The 27,220-nt window shown below is 47.3% G+C and overlaps 1 protein-coding gene and 2 long non-coding RNA genes across 7 annotated transcripts in view; 2 read left to right on the top strand and 1 right to left on the bottom strand.

Annotated features, from left to right (window-relative positions):
* Nucleotides 1-354: 354 nt before the first annotated feature.
* Nucleotides 355-27,128, bottom strand: LOC140418736 (uncharacterized). Its single transcript, XR_011945307.1, has 3 exons — nt 26,350-27,128; nt 3,685-3,768; nt 355-1,415 (listed from the first exon to the last, which is right to left on the bottom strand). It is a non-coding gene; the product is annotated as an uncharacterized lncRNA (long non-coding RNA).
* Nucleotides 13,186-23,342, top strand: LOC140418739 (uncharacterized). Its single transcript, XR_011945312.1, has 2 exons — nt 13,186-15,676; nt 15,878-23,342. It is a non-coding gene; the product is annotated as an uncharacterized lncRNA (long non-coding RNA).
* Nucleotides 26,881-27,220, top strand: part of LOC140418728 (uncharacterized) — a 28,224-nt gene continuing 27,884 nt past the window's right edge. For 4 of the 5 annotated variants that reach the window (XR_011945303.1, XR_011945302.1, XM_072502323.1 and 1 more), the window contains exon 1: nt 26,881-26,965. Coding sequence is in view for 1 of the 5 variants with exons in the window: in XM_072502321.1 (XP_072358422.1) it covers nt 26,907-26,965 (59 nt within the window). In the remaining 4 variants the exon portion in view is untranslated. The remainder of the gene's footprint in view (nt 26,966-27,220) is intronic. The other variant, XM_072502321.1, reaches the window with a different exon arrangement.

The following is a 27,220-nucleotide window of genomic DNA, read 5'->3' as shown; positions in this document are numbered from 1 at the left end:
TACCCCGATAAATTCAGTTCCCTAACTACCGTGTCCATCCGTATGAGGTAATATTGGAATACATTTTCCTGTGTTTGTCAAGCCAAGAATCTTTATTCCGAAGCAAGAGAGACACACACACAGCTATTCCGATAATAAATACATTTCTGAAGATTTTATTGGGTTACAAGATAGTGATTTCTTACAGATCTTCCCACCTTCAAGAGGGAATATCCTTATTGACATCACACAATCTGATTTCTGATTAACCCAGCTATTTCTAATCTACAAGCTTCTTTTCCGAATTTCTTGTTACATTCCATAGATAATATTCTAATGCTGCTGGAAAGCTGCTTCGGTAACTGGGGGGGGGGGGGGGGGGGGGGGGCACCTCGCCACCACCGCCCAATGATCCTGAGGTCAGGGAGCAGCCGGAACCCTCTGCCGTTGTGTAAAGGGACGCCTCTGGGGTGAAAATTGCACCGGGTGGAACAAGCCCTCGGTGGTCTCGCTCACACCCGTCCCCAAGGTGTCGAGCTCGGGGAGGCTGTGACTGCTCGGTGGTCGAAATATACTTTGATTTCTCGGTTTTCGCCCGGGAGTGTGATGTAATTTTGAGGGCCAGAGGTCGGGACGCCACTCTCCACACCGGGGGAGGCGTGTCATGATGCTTCTCTCCCCCGCCCCCAAGGAGGGGCACCGCTTACGGCCCTGCCACTGGTGTAGGTAGAGTGGCCATCAGGGCAAGTGCCACACCCACTCCAAAGTGGCCTTTTTCATGTTCGAATTTGAGGAGAACTAGAACGGGGGTGGAGGGGGGTGTTAGGGGAAGAGCAAGGTGGAATGATGTACTCTCATCCTAGGAAGTGATACGGAAGGAACGAGGCAAGGGAAGAAGAGAGAGCAAGGGGCACCGTTGGAGGATAGTGACACAGGAGGGTGGGGCACCAGAGTTTGAAGGATGTCTGAGGTGGGGGTCTCCTGAGGCTCCGGTGAAGCTGGAGGGTGGGTGGATTGGGGAGTGAAGGCTGGGAGGGGGCCCAGGAAAAAACACAGTCCTTGCACCTACCCTAGGTCGACCACACCGATGTACTTGGCGCTGGTTCGAACGGTCTTCGGCCCAAGTATGGCTCAGCAAAAATACAGCCCACCCTGGAACGACCAGCCAATGGAATCAACCTCCTCCCTGCTGGAGGGGGCTCACAAAACACACTGTCCTCCCGATCCCCCTGTCCCGGAACAAGCACACCAGATTGAATAAGGCCTCTCCCGGCTCTCAGCCTGGGAGAGGCCCAGCAAACAAGTAGTCCAAAGGGCTTTACTCCCATCTTGTTTTGAAGTCGCCTCCTTGTTGTTGTCCTTCTCTCCTTCCTTCCCTCACCTCTCCTTCCGTTACTCCCCTCTCCTTCCTCCAGGCAGCTCAGCAGCAACCAGCACTGGAAACAGGCAGCAAACTTGAGTAACAGCAAGAGCAACAGAGAGAGCGCGACAACATAGAGAGAGAGAGCAGCAACAGAGAGAGAGAGAGAGAGCAGCAACAGCCGAGAGAGAGAGAGCAGCAGCAGCAACAGAGAGAGAGAGAGCAGCAACAACAGAGAGAGAGAGAGAGCAGCAACAGCAGAGAGAGAGAGAGAGCAGCAACAGCAGAGAGAGAGCAGCAGCAGCAACAGAGAGAGAGAGCAGCAGCAACACAGAGAGAGCAGCGAGAGAGAGAGCAGCAAGAGCAACATAGAGGGAGAGAGCAGCAGCAACAGCAGAGAGAGAGCAGCAGCAACACAGAGAGAGAGCAGCAGCAACACAGAGAGAGAGCAGCAGCAACACAGAGAGAGAGCAGCAGCAACACAGAGAGAGAGCAGCAGCAACACAGAGAGAGAGCAGCAGCAACACAGAGAGAGAGCAGCAGCAACAGAGAGAGAGCAGCAGCAACAGAGAGAGAGCAGCAGCAACAGAGAGAGAGCAGCAGCAACAGAGAGAGAGCAGCAAGAGCAACATAGAGAGGGAGAGAGCAGCAGCAACAGAGAGAGAGAGCAGCAGCAACACAGAGAGAGCAGCGAGAGAGAGAGCAGCAAGAGCAACATAGAGGGAGAGAGCAGCAGCAACAGCAGAGAGAGAGCAGCAGCAACACAGAGAGAGAGCAGCAGCAACACAGAGAGAGAGCAGCAGCAACACAGAGAGAGAGCAGCAGCAACAGAGAGAGAGCAGCAGCAACAGAGAGAGAGCAGCAGCAACAGAGAGAGAGCAGCAGCAACAGAGAGAGAGCAGCAAGAGCAACATAGAGAGGGAGAGAGCAGCAGCAACAGCAGAGAGAGAGCAGCAGCAACAGCAGAGAGAGAGCAGCAGCAACAGCAGAGAGAGAGCAGCAGCAACAGCAGAGAGAGAGCAGCAGCAACAGCAGAGAGAGAGCAGCAGCAACAGCAGAGAGAGAGCAGCAGCAACAGCAGAGAGAGAGCAGCAGCAACACAGAGAGAGAGCAGCAGCAACACAGAGAGAGAGCAGCAGCAACACAGAGAGAGCAGCAGCAACAGAGAGAGAGCAGCAGCAACAGAGAGAGAGCAGCAGCAACAGAGAGATAGAGAGCAGCAAGAGCAACATAGAGAGCAGCAGCGACAGAGAGAGAGAGAGAGAGCAGTAACAGCAGAGAGAGCGAGAGAGCAGCAACAGCAGAGAGAGCAGCAACAGCAGAGAGAGCAGCAGCAACAGAGAGAGAGAGAGAGCAGCAGCAACAGAGAGAGAGAGAGAGCAGCAGCAACAGAGAGAGAGAGAGCAGCAACAGCGAGAGAGAGAGAGAGAGAGCAGCAGCAACAGAGAGAGAGCAGCAGCAACAGAGAGAGAGCAGCAGCAACAGAGAGAGAGCAGCAGCAACAGAGAGAGAGCAGCAGCAACAGAGAGAGAGCAGCAGCAACAGAGAGAGAGCAGCAGCAACAGAGAGAGAGCAGCAGCAACAGAGAGAGAGCAGCAGCAACAGAGAGAGAGCAGCAGCAACAGAAGCGAGAGCAGCAGCAACAGCAGCGAGAGCAGCAGCAACAGAGAGAGCAGCAACAGCGAGAGAGAGAGAACAGCAGCAACAGAGAGAGAGCAGCAACAGCAGAGAGAGAGCAGCAACAACAGAGAGAGAGAGAGAGCAGCAACAACAGAGAGAGAGAACAGCAGCAACAGCAGAGAGAGAGCAGCAACAACAGAGAGAGAGAGAGAGCAGCAACAGAGAGAGAGAGCAGCAGCAACAGAGAGAGAGAGTAGCAACAGAGAGAGAGAGTAGCAGCAGCAACAGAGAGAGAGAGAGCAGCAACAACAGCGAGAGAGAGAGCAGCAACAACAGCGAGAGAGAGAGCAGCGAGAGAGAGAGAGCAGCAGCAACAGAGAGAGAGAGCAGCAACAACAGAGAGAGAGAGCAGCAACAACAGAGAGAGAGAGAGCAGCAACAGAGAGAGAGAGAGCAGCAGCAACAGAGAGAGAGAGAGCAGCAACAACAGAGAGAGAGTAGCAACAGAGAGAGAGAGAGAGAGAGAGAGCAGCAACAACAGAGAGAGAGAGAGCAGCAACAACAGAGAGAGAGAGAGAGCAGCAGCACCATGGCAACAACCTCACAACACCAATGTCTGCACTGGGAGTGCCAGCTTCGGACCGGCCACGCTAAAGTGCCCCTTAATTTGGAATCAAATAATTGGGCTCTCTAAATTTATGATAGAAAATAATAATAATACTCACCTGTGTCACAATTTCAGTGTTTTCAAGTTTAAAATCTCCTGCTCCAACCTTCAGCTGGAAAGATATCAGAAGCTTTGGAAGCAGCTGTAAAAGGAAATTACAATGGTCAGAAATGTTAGTCGAGGTTAGAAATTAAGATCAGAGAACATTTATCTTGGTTGGAGTTTGCCGGGTGTAAATCCTCTCCTAACCCCCGGTAAAAGGAGTTTCCAAAATCCATCACTCTTCGAGTCCAGGATAGAAGTTCCAAACATTCTCTCCCCTGGTTGCCAGTCCCGGCTCCATTCCTCCCTCCGCCTCACCGCCCGAAACAGCCGTGCTCGCAGACCTCCGAGCATAGTGATACTGCGCATGCTCCAAACATAGCCCTTGCGTCTGCGCACTGGGTTCCTGTGCAGTGAACAGGGCACATTCACAGCCGCAGGGAATGTTGGGTAATAGCCGCACCATTGAAACCGCAAACAGTTAATACACAATAACTTGGTTACCAATTGATAAAAATAATCAAACGAATTGTCAATGAGAATTCTGCTATTCTCCATTTCTCAAAATGATTAAATGCTGCTCTCCTGTGGAAGAATGCAAAACTTAAGGTTTTTTCCCCAATGGGTTCTTCCTCTCTCCTCCCCAGAAGATGCAAACTGTTCCTGGGTTCAATCCCAGAATCAGTAATTCCTCTATCTTCTTCCCTCTTTCTCGTGATACTGAATGTTCAGTGTAACTCGGCACACCATGTCTGTACTGACTGTACAAGAGCTGCCACTTTTCCTGGTTAAATTCCATTTGCCACTGTTCTGCCCATATGACCAGCCCATCTGTATCATCCCGTAATTTAAAGCTTGTGTCCTCGCGAGTTACCACACCAACAATTTTCCATCTGCAAACTTATCGATCATACCTTCAGATATTTCAACACCTCGATTTTATATAATTACTATTGGTGGCTGAGGATGCACCAGGATCTCCATCAGCACCTCAACCTGTGTTTCATTCCTGTGCGACAATCGGGAACTTTAATAACTCTGGAGAAACAATGCTGAAAAAGCTGATGTTCTGGTCAAGGCTAATAACTGGGTGCTGCCATGCCTGTCTCTGAATTTACTCCACCCCTGTTCACTGCAGTGTTAATGTAAGCCTACTTGTGACAATAATAAAGATTATTATTATTACTTTTGATTTCCAACGCCTCAATGAAGAGGCAGAGAGGGATCATTATCCCCATGTCTGCATGGGTTACACCCCACAACCCAATGATATGCAGGTTAGGTGGATTGGCCACTATAAATTGCCCCTTAATTGGAAATAAATAATAATTGGATACTCTAAATTTATTTTTAAAAAGATAATTGCCTGAACCTCTTTTCACAGTGAGTGCAGCTGAACGGCCTCTCCTCAGTGGGAATTTGCTGGTGTGACATGAGGCTGGCTGACCGACTGAATCCCATCCCACACACAGAGCAGATGATTGGCTTCTCCCCATTGTGACTGCGTCGATGATTTTCCAGCTGAGATGAACATCTGAATCGTTTACCACAGTCCTCACATTTCCACACTTCCTCCATGGTGCCGATGTCCTTGTGTCTCTCCAGGTTGGATGATCAGTTGAACCCTCGTCCACACACAGAACACGTGCACGGTGTCTCCCTGCTGTGAATGGTGTGATGTTTTTATCAGGCTGTGTAACTGGTTAAAGTTATTCCCACAGTCAGTTCACTGGAACACTCTCACTCGAGGAGTCTGTTTTTTTCATTTGAAGCCTACTTGTGACAATAAGTGATTCTCATTCATTTTCATTTCAAGTTACCTGTCTCTAAAACCTCCCTTTCTAATACCCTACAAACCAGGGAACTGACAATAATTGTGAAGGGTTTGCTGCCCCCCCACCCCCTGCCCCCGGGCCTGTCACCACGGTAAACACGGGGCCTGCGGTCTCTTATTCGGGGCCTCAGCCAGAAGTTGATAAAGTTTCCAGTACAGCCGCGGTTTCTATTCCTACCCTGTGCCCACAATCTCCTCCCGAACTGTCCGCTCCTCCTCACTCTCTCACCATGACTGACACTGAGCATGCTCAGAGCATACACCCACATTGCACTTGCGCACTGCTTGCTGCCATTTTGGGAGAGGAAGGCGGGGCTTTTGTTCAGGGAGCGGAGTGCGAGGCGGCCATCTTTGTGAGGTAAGATGGAGTGGGCGGGGCTTCCTCCCCAGTGGCAGCCCCCCGGGTCACCCGGGCAACCTGCGGTCATCGCCATCTTGTGCGGTGATTTTATATCCGAGTCTTTAGTGAAGGAATGAACAATGAGCTTCACTCATTGTGAAGAAGGTCTGAAATAAGATTTACAGCCAGATATCTGTAAGAACCACAAAGTTCACATTCATTACGTTTGTCAAATGAAATCACAATGATGCAAACACTCAGTTCTGAAGAAGAATCAGATTGCATTGGAAATTTTAACTCTCTTTCTCTCTCCACAGAAGCTGCCAAACCTGCTGAGGATTTCCACAACTTTCTGTTTTCACTTCACATTTCCAGCGTCCGCAGCGTTTTACTCAAATTATTATGTTTTTGAAATTCTTTTACATAACCAGTTAAGAGTAAAGCTATTGTCACCATTTAAATGTCCAAATCAGTGATATTTATTTGTTTAACTGAGACTGGGCTGTTCAGGAGCAAAGTCAGAAATCACTTCACAGAAAATATAGTGAAATCTGGAATTCTGTTCAGATTCTGTCAATAGAAAATATAAAAACTGAGATTGATAGAAGTTTGTGAGGTGAGAGTATGAAGGGTTGTGGAATCAAGGGAGATGGATGGATTTAACAAACAGATCAGACATCTGCAAACTGGAGCTTAATGTCTGAGGTTGGAGTGATTCTGGTTTGGTTTTGAGGGTGGTGTAAGTTTCCCGTCTGTTCTGGAGATTATCTGCGCAGCCATGGGTAATTTACTGGAGGTGAGGTGCAGAGAGGAAAATGGGGAAGGAAGTTGGTGCAGTGACACAACCTTCTCAGATCCCAGTTTTCACTGAGTAAGGGTCTGGGGTGTTTCTGTTGATGAGGATCATGGTTTCCACATCGTTATAGAGTAGGTGAAGGATGGTGACAAGTTTGCGAGAGCAGCCACATTTGAGGAGAAGACTGAATAAAATTTCATGGTTGACAGTATAAGGTGGCCCACGATCATCTCCCAAGTCAACATTGCTATCATCAAGATGCTAATCAGTCAGAGCCAGCTCTGCTGGGTGGGACATGGTGGGCGCGATTCTCCGCTCCCACGCCGGTTGGGAGAATCACCTGGCGCCCCATTTTTCCCCGCGACGCCGGTCCGACGCCCTCCCGTGATTCACCCAAGCGGCGAGAATGGCCCTGTCGAGTTCTGCGTGGCGCAGGCCGGAGAATCGCCCGGGACACCCAAAATGGCGATTCTCCGCTACACCCGCTATTCTCCGGCCCGGATGGGTTGAGCGGCCTGCCCAAAACGACGGCTTCCCGCCGGCGCCATCCACACCTGGTTGCTGCCGGCGGGAACAGCACGGGAACACTGGGGGGGGAGGGGGGGCGGCCTGCGAGGGGGGGTTCTTTCACCGGGGTAGGACTCAAAAGGGGTCTGGCCCGCGAATCGGTGCCCACCGATTGGCGGGCCAGCCTCTCTGAAGGAGGACCTCCTTTCCTCCACGCCCCGCAAGATACATCCGACATCTTCTTGCGGGGAGCCTCGGGGAGCATGGCAACCCGCGCATGCGTGAGTGATGGCAGTTACGCGGCAGATGACGTGGCGCCCGGCGCGTGCTGATGACGGTGCTTTCACGACACGTCCCCCGAGTTTCTCGCGGACCCGATCCTAGCCCATTTTCGGGTCCTGAATCTGTCGAGATTGGTGCCGTTTCGCGCCGTCGTGAACCTCAACAGCGTTCACGACGGCGTGGGCACTTAGTCGCGGGAGCGGAGAATCGCACCCGTTGTTTCTGTGTCTGACACCAGACTCCCAAGTGCACACTTCTCTATTCAGTACTTAGTCACGGTAGCAGACCCTCAGGAGGTCAGCAGAAAAGATTTATCGATGTCCTCAACACACTCCCTCAAAAGATCAAAGATGCACACCAACTTAATAATAATAAGCTTTATTGCCACAAGTAGGCTTATATTAACACTGCAATTAACTTACTGTGAAAAACCCCTAGTTTGGGTACGCAGAGGAAGAATTCAGAATATCCAATTCACCTAACAGCATGTCTTTCAGGACATGTGGGAAGAAACCGGGGCACCCAGAGGAAACACACGCAGACACGGGGAGAACGTGCAGACTCCACACAGACAGTGACTCAAGCTGGGAATCGAACCTGGGACCCTGGCGCTGTGAAGCATCAGTGCTAACTACTGTCCTACCGTGAACATGTGCAGGGAATGACAAAATAATTAGCTTCACATTTGTAAATAATCGAATCCTGAGTAAAGGAGAGAATTTTTAAAATCTGCAAAAGATAAACATAACAATGAATAGTCAGTATGAATTAAAAATGGTAAAATCTTGTCTGACCAAAGTTATGTGTTTTGCTGCTGGTGTGCGTGCTGCTTACCATTAGGTGTCAGCAACCTTCCTTTCCAGTGTGGTTCCTGACAATTCCATTGAGTGATTTGAATGGTACGATTAGAGTCAGAAAGTTTTTCCAGGAGTGAAAGACGCGCTTTAACCCATTACACTAATATAATAATAATCGCTTATTGTCACAAGTAGGCTTCAATGAAGTTACTGTGAAAAGCCCCTGGTCGCCACATTCTGGTGCCTGTTCGGGAGGCCGGTATGGGCCTCCATGTGTGTCCACATCAAGCACCTATTTACTCTAATCCCATTTTCCAGCACTCAGCCCGTAGCCTTCCATGCTACGGCATTTCAAATGGTCATCGAAATCCTTCTTAAATGTTGTGAAGGTTCCCGTCTCTCCCACACTTTCAGGCAGTGGGTTCCAGATTCCCACCACCCTCTGGGTGAAGACGTTTTTCCTCGCATCTCCTATAAACCTCCTGTCAGTACCCGAAATCTGTGCCCCTTCTTATTGACCCCTCCATTAACTAAGGGGAAAGTTTCCTTTCCCGGCCCACTGGTTACTGACCCTTCCACTCAGGGGAAAGGTTCCTTCCTGTTCGTCCCATCTATTCACCACTAATTCACTCAATAATTTTATATACCTCAATCAAGTCCCCCTCAGCCTTCTCTGCTCCAAGGAAAACAACCCCAGGCTACCTGGCCTCCTGTCTTCAGGGACCTATGGATATGCCTACCAAGGTCCCTCTGATCCTCTGCACTTCCTAGGGTCCTACCATTCATTGTTTATTCTCGTATTTGCAGATTCTTTACCCAGCGCGAAACCCGCTGTGTAAAACTTGACATTCCACAGGCCCCACTTTCCTGGAACAACATGAAGGATCTGCTGCTTTCGATCCCTTCATTTTCCCCTCATCTGTTTAAAGCCACAAACAGAAAGGTCCAGTTTTCTCCTGGAGTTGAGACAAATCAGCTTTCAAAATGATGCAGAGTTTCAGCCAATGAGGGAGATCAGGGCTGAGCCCCGCCCTTCATTCACTCTGATTGGTTGGAGGACCAGCCGCTCCCGCTCGGACCTCAAATCCCGCCCCTATTCCAAATGGCCCGGAGCTGCCGTCAATCACTCCCCGGACACGGCAATCTGGAGCATGCGCAGTGCCTGGAGTAGCTCCTGTTGAGGTGCTTGTTCGGAGATTGCCCGTCGATTTGATACCGCCAGGTAAGTCATGAGGGAAGGATGGAGCCGGCGGCTTCATAAAAACCGTGTGCAGGCCCCAAGCCCCGAATACAAAGCTCGGATACAGCAGTTGAACCGGCAAAAGCTGCTCGGACTTTTCCCCGAGACAGGCCCGGGTGGCCGGGCGTATGCAGAGGGAGCGAGAGCCCCGGCTTTGCTGCGCCTCCCATTCACTCTGATTGGCTGGAGGACCAGCCGCTCTTTTTTGGTCTTCCAGCCCCGCCCCCTGGTTTGCAGCTGCGGGGCTTCTCGCTCCCTCCCGGGAACAGTCCCAGGTTAACGGGCACCATCCTGCTTCAGCCACTGGAGGATGGTTCACATCAGAGGATGGGGGAGGGGGGATAATAAATAAGAGCTTACACTTTGCACTCAAATCAATGAGGACTCTGATCTCTGGCAAGGAAGGAAACCCTGGCAGGTGGGCCGGGAGGATTCACAAACACCCGCTGGAGGCCCCAAACCCCCAATAAGACCCATTGATTTTATTGTCAGTCTGCAGACAGGAGCTCGAGAACTGAACTCAGGCAGAGGAGACGGAGGGAGAAAGCTGGGAGTGGAGGAAAGAAATGGTGAGATGGGTTTGGATTTCAGCCCAGGGAGGAGGGACAGTGTGTGAGACGGGGATTTACAGCTTTGGAGGAACGAGAGAGGAAAAAATGTTCCAGAGAAACTAGAATTGCCTGTTCAAAATTTCTATCCTGGATTGACAGTGATGGCTTTTGTAAACTCCTTTCACAGGGGGTTAGAATTGGAGAATTTGCACACAACAAACTGAACCCAACAAAAAGGTTTGTCTTTTTGCGAATTCTCTCCTGCATTGACAGTGATGACTTTTGTAACATGAGAGATTACAGCTCTCAGGAAAGATTAAATGGAGAGGGGCGATGTGAGAGAGTGACCATCAATAAACAACAAGTCATAAATATAAGATAGTTATGAATAAATCCAAGGGAACAATACAGACAAAATTATTTATCACAGGTTCAGAATGTGCAACTCATTACCATGCAAAGGAGTTGAGGAAAGTGCTGAGATGTTTTCAAAAGGAAACGGGACAAACACATGAGAGAAAATGGAATCGAAAATCAGCTGAAAGGCTGAGATTTGATAGGTGTGACAGTCGGAGATGTGTGCCGAGTATGGACAGCAGCAGAATCTGTGACAGAATGGCCTGTTTGTGTCTTATACATTCACAGTAATTCAATGTAATCTCCTTTTACAGAATATTTGCAGATGCAAACATCATGTCGAGATCTGACAGAGACACTTGATTCATCAGGACCGGCCTTTCAACGTGGAAGGAGAAATGTTTGTCCGTTTCGTCTTTTCGAAAAATTTCAAAAATCACTGTGATTGGGAAAAGCACCGAGACACAGACATCTAAGTCATTTTCCACAGTTAGCTGGAACTGAGTTTTAATCAATCACACAGCATGAAATTAAATTGCAGCATTTACATCAGGGAGACACCGTACTCTGGCTTTAACTGATAGAACATAGAACATAGAACAATACAGCGCAGTACAGGCCCTTCGGCCCACGATGTTGCACCGAAACAAAAGCCATCCAACCTACACTATGCCATTATCATCCATATGTTTATCCAATAAACTTTTAAATGCCCTCAATGTTGGCGAGTTCACTACTGTAGCAGGTAGGGCATTCCACGGCCTCACCACTCTTTGCGTAAAGAACCTACCTCTGACCTCTGTCCTATATCTATTACCCCTCAGTTTAAAGTTATGTCCCCTCGTGCCAGCCATATCCATCCGCGGGAGAAGGCTCTCACTGTCCACCCTATCCAACCCCCTGATCATTTTGTATGCCTCTATTAAGTCTCCTCTTAACCTTCTTCTCTCCAACGAAAACAACCTCAAGTCCGTCAGCCTTTCCTCATAAGATTTTCCCTCCATACCAGGCAACATCCTGGTAAATCTCCTCTGCACCCGCTCCAAAGCCTCCACGTCCTTCCTATAATGCGGTGACCAGAACTGTACGCAATACTCCAAATGCGGCCGGACCAGAGTTCTGTACAGCTGCAACATGACCTCCCGACTCCGGAACTCAATCCCTCTACCAATAAAGGCCAACACTCCATAGGCCTTCTTCACAACCCTATCAACCTGGGTGGCAACTTTCAGGGATCTATGTACATGGACACCTAGATCCCTCTGCTCAGCCACACTTTCAAGAACTTTACCATTAGCCAAATATTCCGCATTCCTGTTATTCCTTCCAAAGTGAATCACCTCACACTTCTCTACATTAAACTCCATTTGCCACCTCTCAGCCCAGCTCTGCAGCTTATCTATATCCCTCTGTAACCTGCTACATCCTTCCACACTATCGACAACACCACCGACTTTAGTATCGTCTGCAAATTTACTCACCCACCCTTCTGTGCCTTCCTCTAGGTCATTGATAAAAATGACAAACAGCAACGGCCCCAGAACAGATCCTTGTGGTACTCCACTTGTGACTGTACTCCATTCTGAACATTTCCCATCAACCACCACCCTCTGTCTTCTTTCAGCTAGCCAATTTCTGATCCACATCTCTAAATCACCCTTAATCCCCAGCCTCCGTATTTTTTGCAATAGCCTACCGTGGGGAACCTTATCAAACGCTTTGCTGAAATCCATATACACCACATCAACTGCTCTACCCTCGTCTACCTGTTCAGTCACCTTCTCAAAGAACTCAATAAGGTTTGTGAGGCATGACCTACCCTTCACAAAGCCATGCTGACTATCCCTGATCATATCATTCCTATCTAGATGATTATAAATCTTGTCCCTTATAATCCCCTCCAAGACTTTACCCACTACAGACGTGAGGCTCACCGGTCTATAGTTGCCGGGGTTGTCTCTGCTCCCCTTTTTGAACAAAGGGACCACATTTGCTGTCCTCCAGTCCTATGGCACTATTCCTGTAGCCAATGATGACATAAAAATCAAAGCCAAAGGTCCAGCAATCTCTTCCCTGGCCTCCCATAGAATCCTAGGATAAATCCCATCAGGTCCCGGGGACTTATCTATTTTCAGCCTGTCCAGAATTGCCAACACCTCTTCCCTACGTACCTCAATGCCATCTATTCTATTAGCCTGGGGCTCAGCATTCTCCTCCACAACATTATCTTTTTCCTGAGTGAATACTGACGAAAAATATTCATTTAGTATCTCGCCTATCTCTTCAGACTCCACACACAATTTCCCATCCCTGTCCTTGACTGGTCCTACTCTTTCCCTAGTCATTCGCTTATTCCTGACATACCTGTAGAAAGCTTTTGGGTTTTCCTTGATCCTTCCTGCCAAATACTTCTCATGTCCCCTCCTTGCTCGTCTTAGCTCTCTCTTTAGATCCTTCCTCGCTACCTTGTAACTATCCATCGCCCCAACCGAAACTTCACACTTCATCTTCACATAGGCCTCCTTCTTCCTCTTAACAAGAGATTCCACTTCCCTGGTAAACCACGGTTCCCTTGCTCGACGCCTTCCTCCCTGTCTGACCGGTACATACTTATCAAGAACACGCAGTAGCTGATCCTTGAACAAGCCCCACTTATCCAGTGTGCCCAACACTTGCAGCCTACTTCTCCACCTTATCCCCCCCAAGTCACGTCTAATGGCATCATAATTGCCCTTCCCCCAGCTATAACTCTTGCCCTGCGGTGTATACTTATCCCTTTCCATCATTAACGTAAACGTCACCGAATTGTGGTCACTGTCCCCAAAGTGCTCTCCTACCTCCAAATCCAACACCTGGCCTGGTTCATTACCCAAAACCAAATCCAACGTGGCCTCGCCTCTTGTTGGCCTGTCAACATATTGTTTCAGGAAACCCTCCTGCACACACTGTACAAAATGATGATCCAAGCTGGAGAGACACAAGGACATTCGGACCAGAGGAATCAAGAAGCAGCAATAGGACATTCAGCCCTGTGAGCTGATTAATGTTTAATAACATCACAGCTGATCTGATATTGACCTCAAATCTGCATCCCACCTACACATGATAACTTGTCGATAACCATGGAGAAACCGTGGAAATGTGGGGACTGTGGGATGGGATTCAATTACCCGTCTGAATTGGAAACTCATCAACGTATTCACACTGGGGAAAGGCCATTCACCTGCTCCGTGTGTGGGAAGGGATTCACTCGGTCATCATATCTCCTGACACACCAACTTGTTCATACTGATCAGAGACCGTTTAAATGTGCTGACTGTGGAAAGAGCTTTAAACGCAGAAAGCATTTACTGACACATCAACACACTCACACTGGGGAGAGGCCATTCACCTGTTTGGAATGTGGGAAGCGATTTAATGCTTCGTCAAACCTCCGGGCTCACCATCAGGTCCATTCCGACCAGAGACCGTTCAAATGTGCTGACTGTGAAAAGAGCTTTAAAAGCAGAAAGGATTTACTGACACACCAACGCCATCACACTGGAGAGAAGCCATTCACCTGCTCTGTGTGTGGGAAGGGATTCACTCAATCATCACGCCTCCTGAGACACCAACTTGTTCATACTGATCAGCGACGTTTTAAATGTGCTGACTGTGAGAAGAGCTTTAAAAGTAAAATGAATTTACTGATCCATCAACGCACTCACACTGGGGAGAGGCTGTTCACCTGCTCCGTGTGTGAGAAGGGATTCATTTGTTCATCCCAGCTTCAGCAACACCAACGAGTTCACACTGGGCAGAGACCGTACTCTTGCCCCGTGTGTGACAAGAAATTCACTCAGTCATCCCACCTGATGACACACCGACTTGTTCACACTGACCAGAAACCTTTTAAATGTTCTGACTGTGAAAAAAGATTTAAAAGTGAACAGGATCTGCTGAAACACCAGCGAGTTCACTGAAACAGAATCATAGAATTTACAGTGCAGAAGGAGGGCATTCAGCCCATCGAGTGCACCAGCCCTTGCAAAGAGCACCTTACTTAAGCCCATACCTCCAACCGAACCCATAACCCGACCTAACCTTTTTGGACACAAAGAGCAATTTAGCATGGCCAATCCACCTGATCTCCACATTTTTACACTTGTGGGAGGAAACTGGAGCACCCGGAGGAAACCCACGCAGACATGGGGAGAACGTGCAAACTCTGCACAGATAGTAAGCCAAGCTGGGAATTCTGGGACCCTGGAGCTTTGAAGCAACAGTGCTAACCACTTTGCTACCATGTGGCCTACACATGGGAGCGGTACTGGGAGAGGCTGTTCAACTGCTCCGTGTGTGGAAGGCAATTCACTCAGTCAAACAAACTGTACAGACATCAGCAAGTTCACAGGCAACAGCAGGGTTTGGATTCAGCTGTTGTTGCTGCTGTTAGTCACATCCAGAACTGAATGATGCCTGGACGTCCGTTCCAGTGGGGCTCCACAGTTTCCGGTATATATCAATGATTTAGACTTAAATGTATGCACCAGGATTATACAAAAGTTGCTCATGTGTTTTAGACAATGAGGGAGAAAGCCACGGACTGGGTCAGGTGGACAGAAAAGTGGTGAATGGAACTTTAGATAATGAGAGGTTAGGAACACACTTCAATTAACTCCTGATAAAAATAAGGTCACTTCAGGATAATGGAAAAAACTGTTTGGTGGGGAAGCTACAAATAATCCTTTTAAAAAAAAAATTCAAAGTACCCAATTATTATTATTATTTTTTCCAATTCAAGGGCATGTAGCCTGACCAATCCACCTAACCTGCACATCTTTGGGTTGTGGGGGTGAAACCGCTACAGACATGGGGAGAATGTGCAAACTCCACACGGACAATGACGCAGGGCTGGGATTCAAACTGGGTCCTCAGTGCTGTAGTCCCAGTGCTGACCACTGCTCCACGTGCTGCCCCAGCTACAAATAATTCTAATAACTTTATTGAACAGTTCTCAAATGGAAAGACACTTGACCACATTAAAACTAAGGATCTGAAATAGACGTTTGATCTAGCAAGTCATATTTAGGGCAAGGTTATAAACAGAGGGCATTCATTTAATGTGATTAGAAAAAGAGGCAATGCTGAGCAAGGCTAGGAGACTGGGCAAAGAAGTGGCAGGTGGAATACAATGTGGAAAAGTGTGAGGTTATGCACTTTGGAAGGAGAAATGGAGGCATAGACTATTTTCTAAATGGGGAAATGCTGAGGAAATCACAAGCACAAAGGGACTTGGGAGTCCTTGTTCAAGATTCTCTTCAGGTTAACGTGCCGGTGCACTGCAGCCTCACGGCGTCGAGGTCCCAGGTTCGATCCCGGCTCTGGGTCACTGTCCGTGTGGAGTTTGCACATTCTCCCCGTGTTTGCGTGGGTTTCGCCCCCACAACCCAAAGATGTGCAGTGTAGATGGATTGGCCACGCTAAACTTCCCCTTAATTGGAAAAAATGAATTGTTTTTAAAAGGTTAACGTGCAGGTTCAGTTGGCAGTTAGGAAGGCAAATGCAATGTATTCATGTCGAGAGGGCTAGAATACAAGACCAGGGATGTAATTCTGAGGCTATATAAGGCTCTGATCAGACCCCATTTGGAGTATTATGAGCAGTTTTGGTCCCCGTATCTAAGAAGGATGTGTTGGCCTTGGAAAAGGTCCAGAGGAGGTTTACAAGAATAATCCCTGGAATGAAGAGCTTGTCGTATGAGGAACGGTTGAGGACTCTGGGTCTGTACTCAGAGTTTAGAAGGATATGGGGGGTATCTGATTAAAACTTACAGAATATTGCGGGACCTGGGTAGAGTGGACATGAAGAAGATGTTTCCACTTGTAGGAAATTATTCCTTAAAACTCTCCCAAAAATGCTTCTGGCAGGAAAATCAGCAGGCATTGGAAAATAAATAGAAATCGCGGCAACATGTTCATTTTAACCGACCCTCCAGTGAACACCCCCCCCCCCTCCAATCCCGAGCAACCTGCACACCCAGATATCGAAAGAGAACCCCTGCCCTACGGAATGGCAGGCCCCCCCACCCCTGCCCACACCCCGGCCGAAACACCGCAAAATACTCACTCTTGTCTAGATTTAATTTGTACCCCGAGAAAGACCCAAACACCCGAAGCAGCTCCAATATTCCCCCTCTTGACACACACACTCGGTTCTGACACATATAATAACAAGTCATTGGCATACAAGGCACCCTATACCTTATTCACCGCCCCCCTCCCCCCCCCACGGCACTATCCCTTTCCATACCCCCAAACCTCTTAACGCGATGGCTAACGGCTCAATCGCGACAGTGCAAACAGCAGCGGGGACATAGGACATCCCTGCCTAGTCCTACAGTGGAGAGAAAAGTCTCTCGAGCTGATGTTTTTTGTGCGGACACTGGCCTCGGCTCCTCATACAGTAGCTTAACCCAATCCACAAATCGTGGACCAATCCCAAACCGCTCCAGAGCTGCTATCAAGCCGGTGCAGACTCAAAGGGCCTCCTTCTGCACTGTAAATTCAATAATAATCTATGATTAATCTAGGACAAAGGTTCGGCACAAGATCGTGGGCCGAAGGGCCTGTTCTGTGCTGTATTTTCTATGTTCTATGTTCTAAGTGCCCCCATTCTACTTGGTCAAATGCTTTCTCGGCGTTCACTGCCACAACCACCTCTGTTTCCTTCCCCTCCGCCGGTGCCATAACCACGTTCAATACATAAGAACTAGGAGCAGGAGTAGGCCATCTGACCCCTCGAGCCTGCTCTACCATTCAATGAGATCATGGCTGATCTTTTGTGGACTCAGCTCCATTTTCCGGCCCGAACACCGTAACCCTTAATCCCTTTATTATTCAAAAAACTATCTATCTTTATCTTAAAAACATTGAAAGGACCTCTACTGCTTCACTGGGCAAGGAATTCCATAGATTCACAACCCTTTGGGTGAAGAAGTTCCTCCTAAACTCAGTCCTAAATCTACTTCCCCTTATTTTGAGGGTATGCCCCCTAGTTCTGCTTTCACCCACCAGTGGAAACAACCTGCCCGCATCTATCCTATCTATTCCCTTCATAATCTTATATGTTTCTATAAGATCCCCCCTCATCCTTCTAAATTCCAACGAGTACAATCCCAGTCTATTCAACCTCTCCTCGTAATCCAACCCCTTCAGTTCTGGGATTAACCTAGTGAATCTCCTCTGCACACCCTCCAGTGCCAGTACGTCCTTTCTCAAGTAAGGAGACCAAAACGGAACACAATACTCCAGGTGTGGCCTCACTAACACCTTATACAATTGCAGCAGAACCTCCCTAGTCTTAAACTCCATCCCTCTAGCAATGAAGGACAAAATTCCATTTGCCTTCTTAATCACCTGTTGCACCCTCTTAATATTTGAAAAGAGCTGCCTCCCTCACACAAACCCCGTCTGATCTTCACCTATCACCTTCAGGAGGCACTCCTCCTGCCTACCTGCCAGTATCTTCGCTAATACCTTTGCGTTCATGTTTAAAAGTGATATGGGCCTAAACAACCCACACTCCGTCGGACCCTTATCTTTTTAAGCAACAGGGAAACCGATGCCTGCCCCAAAGTTTGTGGTAACACCCCCTTCCCTATCGCCTCCTCAAATATCTCCATCATCAGGGGTGCCAGCTTATCCTGCAGACACACCAGCGAGTTCACACTGGGGAGAGGCCATTCACCTGCTCTCAGTGTGGGAAGGGATTACATAGAAAATAGGAGCAGGATGAGACCATTTAGCCTTTTGCGCCTGCTCTGCGATTCATTATGATCATGGCTTATCATCCAACTCAATAGCTTAATCCCGATTTCCCCTCTATATCCTTTGATTCCCTTTGCCCAAGTGCTATATCTAACTGTTTCCTGAAAACATACAATGTATTGGCCTCAACTATTTCCTGTGGTAACAAATTCCACAAGCTCACCACTCTGATGAAATTACTTATCTCTGTCCTAAATGGTCTACCCCGTATCCTCAGACTGCGACCTCTGGTTCTGTACACTCCTACCACCGGGAAAATCTTTCCTGCATCTACCCTGTTGAGCCCTGTTCGAATATTATAGATTTCTATGAGGTCCCCTCCCATTCTTCTGAACTCCAGTAAATACAATCCTAACTGATTTAATCTCTCATACGTCAGCCCACCATCCCAGGAATCAGTCTGGTAAACCTTCGCTGCACTCTCTCTAGAGCAAGAACATCCTTCCTCAGATAAGGAGACCAATACTGTGTACAATATTCCAGGTATGGCATCGCCAAGGCCCTGTATAATGACAGCAAGATATTCCTGCTGCTGTACTCAAATCCGTTCGCAATGAAGGCTAGCATATCGTTTACCTTCTTTACCACCTGCTGTAGCTGCATGCTTTCCTTCAGTGACGTGTACGAGGATACCCAGATCTCGTTACATATTTCCCTCTCCTACTTTATGACAATTCAGATAATAGCCTGCCTTCTCGTTTTGCTACCAAACTGGATAACCTTGTATTTCTCCAAATTATACTGTATCTGCCATTCATTTGCTCACTCACTCAACTTTTCCAAATCACACTGAAGGATCTCTACAACCTCCTCACAGCTCACCCTCCCAAGCAACTTGTGTCATCTGCAAATTTGGAGATATTGCATTTTGTTCCCTCCTAAATCGTTAGGTGACACAGTGGTTAGCACTGCGATCTCACGGAGCTGAGGACCAGTGTTCAATCCTGCCCCAGGTCACTGCCCGTGTGGAGCCACGTACTCCAAGTGTCTGCGTGGGTGTCACCCCCATAACTCAAAGATGTTTACCTCTATTTGCGTGATTCACTCGGTTATGCCGTCTGCAGTCACACCAGGGTGTTCATACTGGGGAGAGGCCGTTCACCTTATCTCAATGTGCGAAGGGATTTTGTAATTCATCGCACTTCCTGAGACACCAACATGTTCACAACTGATTACAGGGATTAGAGTCTGCTGTTATTGTTTCTGTTCTCAATTACATCCAGGACTGCATTTTGTTCATTCTGTTGGTCAATGGGAATGGTCAGAGGGTTTCTTTCTGCTGGACTGGCCGGTCTCATGGCTTCGTCTCCAATGGTCTGATTCTCTCTGAGCCTTTTTGCGAATATCTGGTTTCACATTTCACAAGGGTCAAAGAGTGAAAGTGTGTTTGGAGGTTATTAGATGTTTCATTACCATTTCTGTTTGAAAACCCCCAAAATCATGCCACATTGCCATGAAGATGGGCTGTGGTGGTTACATGGTTCTTTTGTTTAATTTATCTTAGTGCTTCTCACAGAAGAACATTATTAGGGTATGAGGGGCAAGTTATCTGAGATGCACTGGGAAACTACATTAAATAGTATGGTGGGAGACAGGCAATCACTTATATTTAAGGAATTATTACAGATTTACACGGGGATCAGTTAGCTCAGTTGGCTGGTTCGTGCTGAGTGACACCAACAGCACAGGTTAAATTCCCATACCGGCTGAGGTTAGCCATGGTCTGTGTCAGTATTTATGCTCCACATGATCCTCCACCCGCCCTCTATATCGCTCCTCCCCCCCTCCTCCCCCCGCCGCCGCCCATCAGCATTTCCTATTCCTTTTCCCCTCATGTATGTATCTCGTTTTACGTTCAATGGATTCATGCTGTTCACCTCAACCACTCGCTGTGGTAACAAGTTCCACATTCTCACCACTCGCTGGGTAAAGAGGTTTCTATTGAAATTCCTATTGGATTATTGAATCCCTTCAGAATCTGAAAGACTTCGAAATCTGAAATTCCACTGATCTGACTTAATCCACTTAATCTGAAAGACTAATCTGACATCCTGGGGCTGGTTTGGCACAGGGCTAAATCGCTGGCTTTAAAGCAGGCCAGCAGTCCGTTTCAATTCCCATACCAGCCTCCCTGAACAGGCGCCGGAATGTGGCGACGAGGGGCTTTTCACAATAACTTCATTTGAAGCCTACTTGTGACAATTAGCGATTTTCTTTTCATTTCAAGACTTCCATCAGGTCACCCATCAGTCTTCTCTTTTCCAGAAAAAAGCAGCCCCAGCCTTTCCTGAGTGCTAAATGTTCTCAGTTCTGTACATTATGAATCTTTCTTGCACCTTCTCCTGTGCCTCTATTTCCTTTTTCTAAATGGAGATCATCAATGCTGACAGAGCTCCCAGTGTAGTCTAAACCTGATTCTGAACAAGTTGGACATTTCCTCCGTGCTTTTCAATTCTATCCCTCTAGAATGGAACCCTATATATGGGCCCCACACTTTAGGAAAGATGTGAAGTTCTTAGAGAGGGTGAGAGGACATTTACAAGAATGTCACCAGAGATGAGGGACTCCAGTTAGTTGGAGTGACTGGAGCAGCTGAATTTCTCTCCTGAGATCACAGCATCTGGAGGGTGGGGAATGGGGCCATTCAGCCCTTTGGGACCGTGTCGGCTCCCTGTGGAGGAAGCCAGTCTGTCCATTTCTCTCAATGCCTGTCTAATTTCCTATTGAAATCCTTCCGTCATCTCTGCATCTCCTACCCTCATAGGCATTAGGTTCCAGGTTGTTACCACTCCCTTTACATGTACACAAGGCTCCCAGAGCACAGAGGCGTCTATTTGGCCCATTTTTCCCGTGCCAGCTCTTTGTACAGCGACCCATTTAATCCCAGAGTTCGACTATTTTGTTTTCTTTTTCAGAATGCATCAAATTTCCTTTTGGAAGTTACAGTCCAATAAGATTCCAGCACCATTTATGGACAGTGTATTCCAAATCACAACAACTCGCTGTATTTTACAACAAATAATTGTGCATATGGTGTGTCTGGAGTTTCACAGAGTATTCAAAATGGTGTCATTGATGTTGTTATTTCACAAAATTAAGACTGAACCTTTATCGATGATTCTGGTGGGGACACGGAGTGTAATATATCCTAATTAGTGAATAATTAGAACACATGTACATTTCTGTAAAACCTCTCACAACCACTGGACCTCCCAAAGTGTTTTAAAGCCAATGGAGTACTTTTCAATCATATTCACTGTTGTAATGTAGGAAGCTGTAAGTACACATGTGTAATCACATTTACTCCTAAAATTGTTATTTTGATAGTGTATTCACTGTCATTAGTAACAAGTAAGAAGTCTTACAACACCAGGTTAAAGTCCAACAGGTTTGTGTCGATGTCACTAGCTTTCGGAGCGCAGCTCCTTCCTCAGGTGAATGAAGAGGAATGTTCCAGAAACATATATATAGACAGATTCAAAGATGCCAGACAATGCTTGGAATGCGAGCATTAGCAGGTGAATAAATCTTTACAGATCCAGAGATGGGGTAACCCCAGGTTAAAGAGGTGTGAATTGTGTCAAGCCAGGACAGTTGGTAGGATTTTGCAGGCCAGATGGTGGGGTTGAATGTAATGCGACATGAATCCTAGGTCCCGGTTGAGGCCGCACTCATGTGTGCGGAACTTGGCTATAAGCTTCTGCTCGGCGATTCTGCGTTGTCGCGCATCCTGAAGGCCGCCTTGGAGAACGCATAACCGGAGATCCACATCATTCGTAACAAGGTCAAGGAAGCCCTTTTATACCTCTAACATGTGCCTCTTGCAGCCATTTCACCTTCTGTACCTTTTCTATATTAACTATATATGGATATCATAGCAAAAAACAATAATAAAATTAATGATTATTCAGTAGTGAACATTGATTATCATTAGTGAATTGGTGTATTCGGTAATTTATATTGTAAAGACTAGATCTTTATTTTCAAAGATAACATTTTCAACCAAAATGTTTCCACAAACTTTGAAGAAATAAATTGCTTTATAATTTTGAGACGTTACGAGACATCATATGCTGCCAAGACTATGTGGGCTAGGTAGTGACATAATGGTATTGTTACTGGGCTAGTAAACCGGAGACCTAGGTTAATGCTCTGGGGATCTGGGATTGAATCTGCCTGTGATAGATATTGAAACTGAATAAAAGTCTCAAATTAAAAGTCTAATGATGACATTGTGGATTGTTGTAAAAACCCATCTGGTTCACTCATGTCCTTTAAGAAATCTGCTCTCCTTACGTGGCCTGGCCTACACGTGACTCCAGACCCACAGCAATGTTGTGGTTGACTTGAACGTGCCCCCTGAAATAGCCTCACAGGACATGCAGTTCAAGTGCAATTGGAATGAGCAGTAAATGCTGGACCAGCCAATGATCCCCACCTCCCATGAGTGAATATATTTTAAGAAGGCTCATTGTTCAATCTGAAGAAACTGTCTCTTTGATTGGATTTGATTTATTATCACGTGTACCGAGGTACAGTGAAAAGTATTGTTCTGCGTACAGTCCAGACAGATTGTTCCATACATGAAAAAACAAAGTGCAGATCTTGGCAGTTTGCTCAGTTCACAAAAGAACTTAATGGCTTTGTCGATGCAGATTAATATTTTAATCACCATCCAAAACATATTGAATGGTAATGTGTGCTCATATAGACAGAACTGAACTGGAGGAAATAGCAGAGATTTAACTGAACCATTTTTTCAAAAAATTCGGCCTTCAAGGTAGAGATACAGGAAAGGTCACTCAGGGAGACGAGGAAATCCAGGCTCAGTGCGGATTTGCTGTCACCCCTCCTTTCTTATACATGAACAGTATTTAGCTGCAAAATGTTTCATACCAAAACACAGAGGGGTCAAATAGAAGCAACACATAATTCTCAATTCACTTCCATTTAACTATATCTGACTTTGTTCAAAAGCTGTCTGAGGTCAAACTGAACAAAGATTCGTGGGATTTGTATTACCCAGTGAAACGCTTTCTTTTCTTGGTCAGTCATGTTTGCAATTCAATGGTGTATATTTCAGAGTTATTCAGAGTGAAGACTCGAGAGCTATTGAATTCAAAATGAAGTCATATATGACAAATAAATATCCTGATGTTCAATATTGAAGAATGAAACAGATATCGAGTAAAATTGATGGAAATTTTCTGTGGGAAGATAAGAATGATGCATTAATGATTGAACAGAGAGCATTGTTCCATTAGATATTTGCTGAACAAATGCTAAAGTTCAAGATAAGTTCCATATCTTATGGTCTTACAAGTTGAGACATCTGTTTTAAAGAAACAGCTGTCTTCATGTAATCAGTGACCTGGCCTCCCAGCCGAACCATTGAAATCTGCAGCAAGACTGTGCAGTTGAACGTTGCACAGGGCCACTGGGTACTGTGCTGCCAGCTGTTTCTGTAGTGTAGCAGTTATCACATTCGCCTAACGTGCAAAAGGTGCCTGGTTCAAAACTGTCAGAAGCATTAAATGCTTCCCATTTTTTTTTTTGGGGGGGGGGGCAATTTAGCGTCGCCAACCCACCTAACTTGCACATCTTTGGGTTGTGGGGGTGAAACGCACGCAGACACGGGGAGAATGTGCAAACTCCACACGGACAGTGACCCAGGGCCGGGATTCGAACCCAGGTCCTCAGCGCCGTAGGCTGCAATGCTAACCACTGTGCCACGTGACACCCTAAATGCGTCCCATTTATGATGTGGCGATGCCGGGGTGGGCACAGTAAGAAGTCTTATAACATCAGATTAAAGTCCAACAGGTTTGTTTCAAATCACTAGCTTTTGGAGTGCAGCTCCTTCCACAGGTAAATGAAGAGGTGGGTTCCACAAACATATATATAGAAAAATTCAATGATGTGAGATGGTACTTTGAATGCGAGTCTTTGCAGGTAATTAAGTCTTTACAGGTCCAGACGATGTGACTGGAGAGAGGGATAATCACAGGTTAAAGAGGTGTGAATCGTCTCAAGCCAGGACAGTTGGTAGGATTTTGTACGTCCAGGCCAGATGGTGGGGGGTGAATGTAAGGCGACATGAATCCAAGGTCCCGGTTGAGGCCGTAGTCATATGTGTGGAACTTGGCTATCAGTTTCTGCTCAGCGATTCTGCATTACCATGCGTCTTGAAGGCTGCCTTAAAGAACGCTTACCCGAAGATCAGAGGCTCAATGCCCTTTGCTGCTTAAGTATTTGCCGACTGGAAGGGAACATTCCTGCCTGGCAATTGTCGCGCGATGGTTTAGCTCAGTGGGATAGACAGCTGGTTTGTGATGCAGAACAAGGCCAGCAAGACTGGTGCCGAGTCGCACGAGTATGTACCACGTACCTGGTGGGTGGTGTTCCCGTGTGTAATGATGGTACCCATGTTGATGATCTGGCACGTCTTGCAGAGGTTGCCAGATCTCCACATTTCCACAGTATCTCCATGGAGTCAGTGTCTTTGTGCATTTCCTCTTTAGACAATCAAGTGAAGCTTGGTCCTCACACAGAACACGTGTATGGTTTCTCCCCTTAGTGAATGGTGTGGTGTTTCTCCAGGCTGTAACTGGTTAAAGCTCTTTCCACAGTCAGTTCACTGGAACACACTCACTCGGGTGCGTGTGTGTCTCGGTGCTTTTCCAGTCACACTGATGTTTGAAATATTTTCTCACAAACAGAACAAATATTTTTCATTCCAAATTCATAGTCTAAGGATATTCAAGTCCTGATCAATTAAGTGACACTGTCGGATCTTAATGTGATATTTGGTTTCTTTCCTGTCTGAAAATCCTCTCCTAATGCCCTGGAAAAGGACTTTGCAAAGGCCACACTATCAGTACAGGATAGAAATTCAGAACAGACAATTCCAGTTTCTGCGGAACATTTTTTTCTCTCTTTTTTCCCCAAAGCTGTAAATTCCCGTCCCACACACTCTCCCTCCTCCCTGGGGCTGAAATCCAAATAAAGTATTAGATCATTATTTCTGTATCTTTTTACCAAAGTTATATAATTAGAGGTAAGAATATGCTTTATACTTCACTTCATTCATGACTTGCGACAGACATTAATCTGAATCATCCTGACTGAGCAGACAGAATAGCAGATGTTAACCTTGTGTCCAGAACTGACTGGGTGGAGATTTAATGAGCAATCGCGAAGGGCGTTTCTCCAAAGCTTCCAGGGTTCCTTCGTTCTACCTCTCCCTCTCAAACTAAGTTATACCGGATATCAGACTCAGTGTCCATGCAGTGTCCAGTGGTTCTCTTCCAGTTTACTAAATAACTTCAATCAAATATGGAGAAGACTGAATCCACTGTTCGCTCCCTGCTCCAACCTCCATTCCTGACATACCGACTCTATCCCTCTCCCTGGCAACAGTCTGAGACTTCGCCAGTCTCTTTGTAAACTTGGTTTCACATTTGATCCCAATATGAGCTTCTGACCTCATGGAATTTACAGTGCAGAAGGAGGCCATTCGGCCCATTGAGCTGCATCGGACCTTGGAAAGAGCACCCTCCCTAAGTCCACATCCCCACCCTATCCCCGTAACCCCACATAACCTTTTTGAACACTAAGGCAATTGAGCATGGCCAATCCACCTAATCTGTACATCTTTGGACACATGTCTGTACTATCATTAAGACCGCCTGTTTCCAATTACGTTACATTATCTGGCCTCTCTCCTGTGTCTGTGTGCCTGGGGCTGAAACCTCGGTCATGCCATCGTCACATCCCGATTTGACAATTCCATCACACACCTGGCTGCTCTCCCACATTCTACCTCTGGAAACCTAAAGCCATCCAAACGTCTGCTCCCCATATCTTAATTCACAGCAAGTTCCTTTCCCATATGATCTCGGTGCTCCGACACTTGCATTCGCTCCTAGTCATTTCTCACCCTTATTTTCAAATCCCTCCATGGACTCATCTCTCCCCGTCTCTGCAATCTCCTCCAGCCCCATAGTCCCCGGGGATATCTGCACAGCTCTGATCCTGGACTCTTGTACACTCCCGATTCCAATTACTCCGCCATGGTTTTAAGTTCCCTCGGCCCCAAGCACTGAATTCCCTCCCTAAACCTCCCCGTTTCCACCTCACTCACCTCCTTTCAGACTCTTTAAAACTCACCTCTTTGACCAAGTCTTTGGTCACCTTTTGTGTCTGGGTGTCTCACTTGGTTTTAAAATGTTCCTGTGAAGTTGACTGGGATGATTTATGATGTTAAAGGTGTTATATAAATAGAAGTTGTTGTTGTTGACTGTAACCCTGACCTCCTGTTTTACAATATCCCATTGGTTTCACAACAAACTCTATCTCTGATGTTTTGCCCCGTGTGGGTTTGCAGCCTCTATAAAGACGGCGGCCGTTAACTCAGGCCTGTCACCGGGAGCAGGCCGCAGCTGTCCCGCCGCTCGATGCAAACCCGGGGCCGGAAACTTCTTATTGGTGTTTGGAGTCTCCACCGGGTTTCAGTAAAACCTCCTGGCCGAGTCCAGCATCGGCACTGCGCATGCTCCAGCTCACGATGCCCTGGGAGTGATTGACGGAATTTCTGGTCCAATAGGAAGAGAGGGACGTGACTGTAGAACCAAGCGGAACGGCTGGTTCTCCAACGAATCGGAGTGAATGAGGGGCGGGGCTGAGCCCCGGTGTCACCCACGTGAGTTGGAGCATGCGCAGTGCCGATGACAGTTCAGGATTCGGGCGGTCGGGTGGAAATCCTTCGCCGGTCAGATCCCGCTCGGTGAGTCATGAGGGACGGATAGAGTCCGTGGATGGGTCGGGAGGCTTCATAAACGTTCCGTGTAGGCACAAAGCCCCCAAAATGAAGTTCGGATACGGCAGTTGAAGCGACGAAAGCTGCCCGGGCTTTTCCCCGGGACAGGCCCGGGTGGACGAAGTACGCGGCCGCGCGCATGCGGAGTGAGTGAGAGCGCCGGCTTTGCTCCGCCTCCCATTCACCCTGATTGGCTGGAGGACCAGCCGCTCTCGGTCAGTC

The sequence above is a fragment of the Scyliorhinus torazame genome, chromosome 5 (assembly GCF_047496885.1).
Source record: "Scyliorhinus torazame isolate Kashiwa2021f chromosome 5, sScyTor2.1, whole genome shotgun sequence".
Taxonomy (NCBI): Eukaryota; Metazoa; Chordata; class Chondrichthyes; order Carcharhiniformes; family Scyliorhinidae; genus Scyliorhinus; species Scyliorhinus torazame.
The sequence above is the reverse complement of the archived record's forward strand: the minus strand, read 5'-3'. Positions and strand labels throughout refer to the sequence as shown.